The sequence below is a fragment of the Macrobrachium rosenbergii genome, chromosome 52 (assembly GCF_040412425.1).
Source record: "Macrobrachium rosenbergii isolate ZJJX-2024 chromosome 52, ASM4041242v1, whole genome shotgun sequence".
Classification (NCBI taxonomy): Eukaryota; Metazoa; Arthropoda; class Malacostraca; order Decapoda; family Palaemonidae; genus Macrobrachium; species Macrobrachium rosenbergii.
Window position 1 is genome coordinate 34,637,593 of NC_089792.1, and position 10,000 is coordinate 34,647,592.

Here is a 10,000-nt window from a genome sequence, read left to right on the forward strand (position 1 = left end):
CATCTCAGAATGTCATTGTGAACAACAGTGATACATCTCATGGTCTCTTGGGTATAGTTTGTCCAAAGGGAACACCCATATATACTGTAACAGTACAAGTGGAAGAGCAGCAGTTTCATTTCTCGGTGACAGAAGGCAAACCTCCTTGCAATCACGTTGCCAGTTGCACATAGTTTACGACGCCTCTGTTCTATGTCTGCCATATCTTTTAGGTCGTCCATGATAATGTGTCCCAAATACGGAAATTCACGTATGAATTCCAGACGATGATTTCCGAGGAAAATTAGCGGTTCTGCGATATGCTTAAGCGATCTCGGGAGTAGCAACATACACTGGATCTTGGTTTTGTTGTATAAGATATCAAATTCCTCTGCATATTGGCAGCAGGTGTCGATGAGTTGCTGGAGACCTTGCACTGATGGGGATATCATCATCAGCATAACAGAGGCTGTTTATTGTTGTTTCGTTGATACTGCACCTGATTGGGAGTAAGTTCAGTCTGACATTCAGGGCATCTGTGTACCTGTTAAACAGGCATGGAGAGAGAATGTCCCCTTGCCAGAGCCCGTTCAGGGAGCCGAAGGTGTACAGTACGTTACCCCATTTGACACAGAACTGCTGTGTGGAGAACCAACATAAAATGCCAATTAGATATAGAGGTGTGCCTCGTTTGTGCAGCTTCAGGTAGTTTACTCTGTCAAATGCTTTTGTCACATCTACAAAACAGGAAAACAGGAGAGGCTGATGATAGGTAATAGTTCAGCAATTCTTTCAGGATGTAGATGCAGGTGTCGGTAGAGTGGTTTCCTTTAAAGCCAAACTGGTTGTTAATAGTGTGTAGAAAGGGGAGAAGTCTCACTAGAAGAACAGACTCAAGTATCTTCGACGCATTGTAGTAATTGCAATCAGGCGATAATTGCCAAGGTCAGCTGCATCCTTTAGCTTGTTTTTCATTAATGGTATTAAGTAAACTAAGAGTAGGGAGTCTGGGAGAAACTGGTGAATTATGCACGCACTGAACAGAGCAGCTAGCAGAATGTAAATTATTGGATGGCAAAATTTGAAAGCTTCAGCAGACAGACCATCACAGCTGGGCGATTTATTATTTGGTAGATTGTTTATGGCATCGCTGACGTTACCTGGCGTAATACGATCGGCGAAATGAAACTGAATATTATAAGTAAGGAGGTTATTTACATCCCTGCGGGAGTCTTGATCGTTTATGCAATTCAAGATAGTGCTGAAGTGATCACCCCACATTCTTGCAATGGCCTCGTCACCGATGGATTCTCCTACTCTGTGATCGCTTTCTAGTTTTGGGATTTAGGGATTGAATGTCCTTCCAAAGATGGGGGTAATCGCCAGATTCTAATTTTCTAGACATTGCATCCACTCTTAGTTGCTTTTCCTTCAGTCTGCAATGAGGGGACGTGATGCAGTGGTCCAGCCACGAGGTTGTAACTGTGTCCGTTTTGTTCTGTACATAGGTATAGGAGGAGGGAGGGAGGAGCGTTACATCGCCAATTCGGAAAGCGTGATTTTGACAGAAGAGAGTAAGTTCATTATAAAATTGTTTTGTGGAGTAGGAATTAAGGTCCCTAATTATACAAATATGATCAGCAGTAGAATCATGCATAATGCTGTGTAACTCACCTAGGATCATGCAGTACTGATCAAAATTATCATTCTTTGCATATAAACATTAATTATTAGGATCTTAGAGTACCCTACTGTTACTTGAAGGCCCAGCAATCTATTACTCCTACAGGTCAACACATTCACCATATTGTCTAATGATCTGTGCCACAGGAAAGAAAGGCCCCCTTTCGGGCAACTGGCTACGATGTGATCTGTAACTTGCATCGATGAGATCGAGAAAGCTCTGAAGTTTTCATGTACTGAATCGCAGATGGCAAAGTCATGAGGCCAGAGGAGCGTTTCTTGCAATGCAATGATGCTTTTGAAGTTTTTGCAGAACATGTTTAAGGGAGGAATGTTCTGCTTGAGGCCAAAAATATTCCAAGAGATTATATCTAGTGTATCCATGGCAGCTCACAAAGATGGGAAATGAATGAGTTGATCATTCGGGTGGATAGGGGATTGGCCCGTGGGGGTGGGCATTCACTAGGCTTGGGAGGATGGCTGGCACTTGTGGTAGAAGGCGAGTCTGTGCCTGAACCCCTACTTGGGGTGTCAGTAAGTTCCCCTGGGGGAAGTTGGTCCCAGATTAGGTTGCATCTTGAGACTTTCATGTTAGGACCGAAATTCTCGCCTTTAAGAACATCGAGGTGGTGAAATTGGCAGGTAATCCTGTATTGGCAGGTAATCCTGTAGGCCACTTTATGTTTAATTTTGCATGGGAGTTCGTGGGAGATAAGGGGGTCAGAGCCCGTCAGAAACTTGACTCTCTCTACTATGGCGTCTAGCCTCACCGATGACCGTAAATTGTGAATCACAACGTGACATCTCTTCTCAGGTTTTGGGCGAGGTGATTCACGAATGCTGGGCTTCGGTTCAGCAGACACTCGAGATGTTCTTTTCTTTTTCTTCTTGTTTGTGTCTGCCAGCCCCCCCGTCCCCTCATGATCAATCACATCTTCATCCACAACGGGGGGTGGGGAGGAGAGATAGGGTCAGAAGACTCACAAGGACTGGTGATTGTCACTGAAGATCCATCTTCCACCGGAAGCACTGGGAAGGGAGGGGAGGTTGGGGGTTTGTCGGTCCTCTCTGATAGGTCTACAGGTGGTGTGGGCGCTTTATCCAAGGGGGATACAGCAGTTCCCTCATGGGAGGGTATGGCCATCTCGACTTCGTGTCGCATCCTCACTTCTCTCATGTTGTTGGGAGACAAGGAAATAATAGAAGCCTCATTCAGAGGAGTCTGGTGGCTTGCTGTGTGATTGTCTAATGATTCCTGCACTCCTTTGATTGCGTCCCAGATCCGTGAAAGATTGTTATTTGTTTCCACAGTTTTAAGACTGTCAAGTGATTCCTGTAATCCTTTGATCACGTCCCAGATCTGTGAAAATTTGTTTTGTGCTTCCTCAATTTTTTCTGATGTTTTGTTATTTTTTTCTGAGAGGGATTTTGCTATTAGAAAGGCACTTTCTGCCGTATGGTACACTGTAGGTAGGCTTAGATCAGCAGGCCCCTTTGGAGGCAGATTGTAAGGGTCATCGGCGTGGATTTCCACTGAGCAGGTCCTTAGCCACTTAGTGATATATGATACTTTCTTGAGAGAGGATAGGCTTCTTGTGGGTTGCTCCTCGAGAATGGTATCTGGTATCAGGTCTTTGCATTTTGTATATGCAGTTAACCCTTAAACGCCTACTGGACGTATCATACGTCGACTAAAATTGTCTGTTGGGTGCCAAGTGGACGTACCGTACGTCGACTACAAAAAATTTCAACCTTCGGTCAACTTTGACTCGACCGAAATGGTCGAAAAACGCAATTGTAAGCTAAAACTCTTACATTCTAGTAATATTCAATCATTTACCTTCATTTTGCAACAAATTGGAAGTCTCTAGCACAATATTTCGATTTATGGTGAATTTTTGAAAAAACTTTTTCTTACGTCCATAGCACGTAACTCGGCCGAAAATTTCAGAAATTCTTTCGTCATTTTGTCGTAATTTTTGCACTGTTCTATATTAGCCGTTGCATAAAGTTTTATATATGAAAATGTGCGCAATTTCATGTAAAATACAACAGAAAATAACTCATGGTTGTAGCTTTTATCAGTTTTGAAATATTTTCATATAAATCACGATAACTGCCAAAATTTCAACCTTCAGTCAACTTTGACTCGACCGAAATGGTAAAAAAACGCAATTGTAAGCTAAAAATCTTACATTCTAGTAATATTCAATCATTTACCTTCATTTTGCAACCAATTGGAAGTCTCTAGCACAATATTTCGATTTATGGTGAATTTTTCAAAAAAACTTTTTCCTTACGTCCGCGCCAGAAATTCTTTCGTCACATTGTCGTAATGTTTGCACTGTTTTATATTAGTCGTTACATAAAGTTTTATATATGGAAATGTGCACAATTTCATGTACAATACAACAGAAGATAGCTCATGGTTGTAGCTTTTATCAGTTTTGAAATATTTTCACATAAATCACGATAACTGCCAAAATTTCAACCTTCGGTCAACTTTAACTCAACCGAAATGGTCAAAAAACGCAATTGTAAGCTAAAACTCTTACATTCTAGTAATATTCAATCGTTTACCTTCATTTTGCAATAAATTGGAAGTCTCTAGCACAATATTTCGATTTATGGTGAATTTTTGAAAAAAACATTTTCCTTAAGTCTGCGCAGTAACTCTGCCGAACATCTCAGAAATTCTTTCGTCTCGTTGTCGTAATATTTGCACCGTTTTATATTATTTGTTACATAAAGTTTTATATATGAAAATGTGCACAATTTCATGTACAATACAACAGAAAATAACTCATGGTTGTAGCTTTTATCAGTTTTGAAATATTTTCATATAAATCACAATAAATAGAAAAATTCGACTTTCGGTCAACTTTAACTCGACCGAAATGGTCGAAAACTGCAATTGTAAGCTAAAACACTTACAGTCTAGTAATATTCTATCAATTAGCTTCATTTTTCAACAAACGGGAAGTCTCTAGCACAATATTTCGATTTATGGTGAATTTTTAAAAAAAATATTTTTACGTCCACGAGTTACGAATTCATGCATCATTTTGTGATAATATTTTCTCTGTGTTGCTTGGATCGTTTTACAATTTGTTATATACCAAAATCATCGCAATTTAGTGTACAATACAACTAAAAAAAAATTAACTCATTATCTTTAACCGTTGTGCTTACAGCGCGATTTGTATACAATTATATGAGTTTTTTTTTTCGCTGTCATATATTCCAATATTTATATTTGATAATGATATTTTTTTCATTTCTGATGGTTGCATACTAAACTTCAGGCAATGACAAAAAAAGGAGCCAAAATGAACTCTTAATCTTAAAAACTAAGCGTGCTGTGATTTTTGAAAAAACTTTTTTCCCGCTTTCGCTAACTCACCGAACGCCGCTGGCATACGGGAGACGTTTTTGTAAATAGAGGCTCGGCGTTTAAGGGTTAATTTCCTCGTCAGAGAAGGCTGCACTGAGAGAGTACAGTATACTCGACATCGGAACGGTTAGATTGGTATTGGATAAAGTAAAGACAATTGTTCGCGAGTACAGAACTTCTGTGTGGGGCACAGGTATTGTTAGGTCCCAGGGTCACTGGCACGACGGTTGGAGGTTGGTCAGACGACATTTTTGTGGCAAAGGGAGGGCCAAGGACTAGCACATAGCACTCTATTACCCATTTTCCAGGGCCAATAGGCTTCGAGAAGTTGAAACTTGAAAAATTCCAAAGGCACTGATTGGGGCACAACGTAGATTAATATATCTGCAATTACACAACACTAACCGGCTTATGCGCCGGGTATTATGTATAGACACTATTAATACACTGCCTTCTATGAGAGGTATAATTACCAAGAGGGAAAAACCTTTCTTTTTTGGTAACAAACGCTAGAGAGACCTCAACACATCTGCCCCTGACACACACGGTTTTTAGGAAATTGGATAGGTTTGTGTGGGTGTGGAACGTAGAGGTGTGCAGGTGTGGGAAGCCAGGGATGTTTACAAAATGTCAATCAGATATCAACTGAGAAGTTTAAGAAAAGTGTAACTGTGTTGAGGGTACATGTACGCGACAAATTATTGATTCACAAAATATTACATCAAGGGAGTTGATAATCTAGAAACCTCCTAAGCCCAACACTTTTTAGAAGTTCTCATGCCTTGCATCTCAACTCATGCATGATGCAGGGCCTGACATCCAATTGGTTCCACAAGCTTCAAGATCTCTGGATATAATCACTCTCTGGAGGGATTATCCTTCTTCTACCCTTATGTGGAGTACTGTTACTGGAGTGTCTAGTTCTCCTTACATGAAAGGGAGAATGCTGATGTTCTGCAGAGGGAATTCTGATGGGTATGGAAGGATACAATCTCCTGAGGGTCCCTGATCTTGGCTGTTGGTATGTCCTATTACTTCTCCTTACAGCTTTCTAGTATAGAAGTCTCCTTGTGGGCACAGAACTCATAAGATCTCTCATTCCTGCTCTGGTCATGGTGGAATTAGTTTATCTATCAGTTTCTTAGAAAGGCCTTTATGGAAAAAGTTGACACCCATAAAGAGAGAGACACGAAGCATTTTACAACCTAAAAACTTCTCTAATACCTTATCTCTCTTCTAGAGCACGCCATTTACCAAAAAATAGCAATCCATCTGAAGGACAAGACCCACAGTTCAGCCAAGAAAGAACCAATCTTCCTTGCCTTCCATATTTCTTCAGAAACCCTGGCCTGACTGGGTGGCAGCAACTCAAAAGTTGAGTATAAAAAGTGGATGAAGTCTCTTGGCCATGAGCAAGTCACAAGAAAGCTTTATACTAACATCATACTACATCACTGGTGACCACTCACAGACCCAAGATAAAAATGCCTTGAGTCCCCTTTAATCCACACCAAGTGTTCACCTCCCCCATGACCATAACCCCCTGAGAAGGGTAAACACATTGAAGCAAAACTCTACAGAACTCCACACATTGTTTAAAGACAACCAACACCACCCACTCAAATTCCCCTTCCACTGTTCATCAGGGTTAACGTATGCTCTCTCCACAGACCTATACCTGTATTTCTGCCTATAAAGTTTTGCACAAGTAAAGTACCCTTGTGAATTTTGAGTACTTCTCACCATGCATGAATAGCAGCCACTTACCCTCCCACCTGTGTGCCAAAGATAATAGGTATTAAGCAAAACAGAAAAAAAGTAATGTACAAAGTGAATTCTGCTGATGCAGCCATGTTGTTAGTAGTAGTAGTAGCCAAACAAACACTATATTCAACATTTTTATTCCACTGAGACATTTTGGCCTTAACACACTAAGCCATTTTCGACCTAAAATACAGGCAAAACACCAAAACATAAAATTGTATACCAGTAAAGTACAAATCAAAGAAAGGTTACACTCGAGAATAAATATTTTGATAAACTACATAACCATCAATAAAAAAACACACTACAGTGCTCAGAAAAGAAGAGAGTCATTAATAAAACTATAAACTTAAGACAAGAGAAATAAAAGTTCACAGACACCAAATAAAACACAGGACTAAGAAACAAAAACAAAAAAAATAAACAAACAAACACAAAACCAAGACAAGAAAAGAAAAATTACACAATAGATAAATGAGCCTAATGACTGGAAAGCCAGAATGAATAGAAAATCAGTAGATTATTCCAACTCGCTTTCCAGTCATTAGGCTCATTTACCTATTGTGTAACTTTTCTTTTCTTGTCTTGGTTTCGCGTTCGTTTATTTTATTTTTTTTTGTTTCTTGGTCCTGTCTTTTATTTGGTGTCTGAACTTTTATATCTCATCTTATGTTTGTTTTTCTTAGTTTTATTAATGACTATTATAACCACTGAATTGTATTAGTTTTACGTCATTATGTTTTCTTCTTTTCTGAGTCCTGTAGTGTGCTTTTACTGATGGTTAAGTAGCTTATGAAAAAATTTTTTTCTCCAGTGTGACCTTTCTTTGATTTGTACTTTACTGGCATAAAATTTTGTTTTGGTGTTTTGCCTCTATTTTAGGTCTATTTTAGTTTATTAAAGCCAAAACACCCCACTGGAATCAAAATGTTGACTATAGCACTTGTTTGGCTGCTCCTGATGAGGATCAGATTCCCTAGGAATCAATCTCTACCAACAATAATTATTATTATTATTATTATTATTATTATAAAAGTGTTTGACAATACCAGAGTCACATTTCTATATCCTTATAGGAGTCATCCAAGTGATTTATTCTTAAATGGGAGGTAAAGTTTAGGAAGTTGGACAGCTAAGTAGGAAGATATGAAAGGAAATGTATGACAGGTAAAAGAAAAAACAATACAGCTTAGGTAGAAGGGATGCTGCATAGAACCTTCAGTATGGCAATAAATTAAGCCAAATATCGAGGGTAAGAAACTCTGAGCATTCTGCCACATATAAATTCAATTTTATGTGTAAATTATACGAGTATGAGCAAAATAGCAAACTTCTCTGCCTAAATTGCATGGAGGAAGGATGCAAGTTGATGGATGTGAAAGAACTTGTTTACAAATGCATTACCTGCTGGAGTTGCTACTGCCAGAAGCTGACCATCATCAGACCACTCAAGCCACTCCAGACCTCGTTCGTCATCCAATGTAATTACAGAGTAAACTTCTTTCAGGTCTGCCAGCTCATGAATTTTGATACTGTTAGAAAATACAATGACTTAGATTCAATACAATCCCACAATTCAACTAAATTATTAACTACATGCTAGCTGCAACTCAGAGCGAACTGATTTGCCAATGTTTATAAAAACATATTTGATATAAGTTAAAATGCTTTTACATCCAACAATGGCATCATAATTAGCCTTCAATCACAAACAGAAAATTGTAATTAACATGAATAATTCACAAAACTGACAATGACTCCAAGAGTACAAAACTACAGATAGATTCATAAAATATGGAAGGGGGCTGCATAAATATTAACGTTTATGCAGTTTAATGTAGTTTAAGCAGGGTCACATATACAACAAGAGAATTCAGTGGACAGCATACTCCACCATGGTCACTAAATTATGTGCAAGGGATTGAAACATTAAAACTGCACTGTGTCACCTAGATTAACTTTTGGGAGAATCTACTCAGAGTTGAGAAGGTTTCTATGGTAACCGAATAAATTCTTAACCAGTTCCTCAAAATTTACCCAAATTGAGACAGTCCTCAAATGAATATGTTCACCACACTTTATCTAAAAATGTGTCCACTAAGTATTATCAAAATCTATTCATATGTTTCCAAAATATCCTACTGAATAACACAAAGACACATGAGAAAACATAATCCCCTTACAATTTTTTGTTGTAGGTAATCAACTAAATCTAAACAAAACAAAAAGGTAGAATTTTACAATTTTAACATTTACATAAACACACAACATTGGCAGGAATAACATTTGGTATACAAAAATTTCAATATTATGCAGTCATTTATAGGATTACAGATAATGATTAAGAAGAAAAATGAATATGCATTAGAATGAAATTTTATTTTTGAGAACGTATTATAAGTGTAATACAAGCGCCTACTTACTGGAAGGGTCGCTACAACAAGACTGTTCTGTGGTGTTCTGTAACTATGAAAACTATTTTCTAAATATTTACCTTGGTAACTATTGCATATGTTTACACACAAATAAAAAATAATGAAAATCAAGAACTTGTCCTGAAGTCAAAAGAAACTACCAAGAGAATTTATTTTTGCACACAATTCTTATTTGGACAGATAATGTTTACAGAAAGTGGCACATACAGAAAACTGTTCTTTTCAGATAAATTACTTGAGTTAAGGAATACGATTGTCACATCTTCCACATTTAAGTGATTCACCTAACAATACTTACGAAACCCGACTTGGGGCTTTAAAAGAAGACATAAATTACTTTTAAGAACACATGCATATCTATGGATCCTACCTGCCAAGACTGATCTATGGAATTAATTTCCTTTCACTGAAAAACAAGTCTGGGGGGATAACCAAGAGTTAATTTTATATGAAAGCCTAAATGACTGACATTTTTCTGTAGAGGATTTCTGTAATTTTGTAAATACTGAAATCGAATTCTCTCCCTCTGCTGACCAAATTTAGAATGCTCTTGTTGTTTCAATTGTTCTGGCTCTTGCAACCATTCTCATTTTGAAGAGGATGCCCTTCACTGCCTTCTGGTTGAGCCCCACCCCGCTCTTTCCTCTTCTTTATTTTCCAGACATCTGGACATGAAGAAGGTATTCACTTGTTATTGTTATCCCCCTGGTCTTTGCACTTTAAAGTGATTAGAAAATGTGATCCA

The 10,000-nt window shown here is 38.3% G+C and overlaps 1 protein-coding gene across 1 annotated transcript in view; it reads right to left on the bottom strand.

Annotated features, from left to right (window-relative positions):
* The window catches only part of Oseg6 (intraflagellar transport protein Oseg6), a 458,610-nt gene that overhangs the window by 284,225 nt on the left and 164,385 nt on the right, over nucleotides 1-10,000 (bottom strand). Inside the window, 1 exon segment of the mRNA XM_067096238.1 lies at nucleotides 8,225-8,352. Coding sequence (XP_066952339.1) covers nucleotides 8,225-8,352 — 128 coding nt within the window.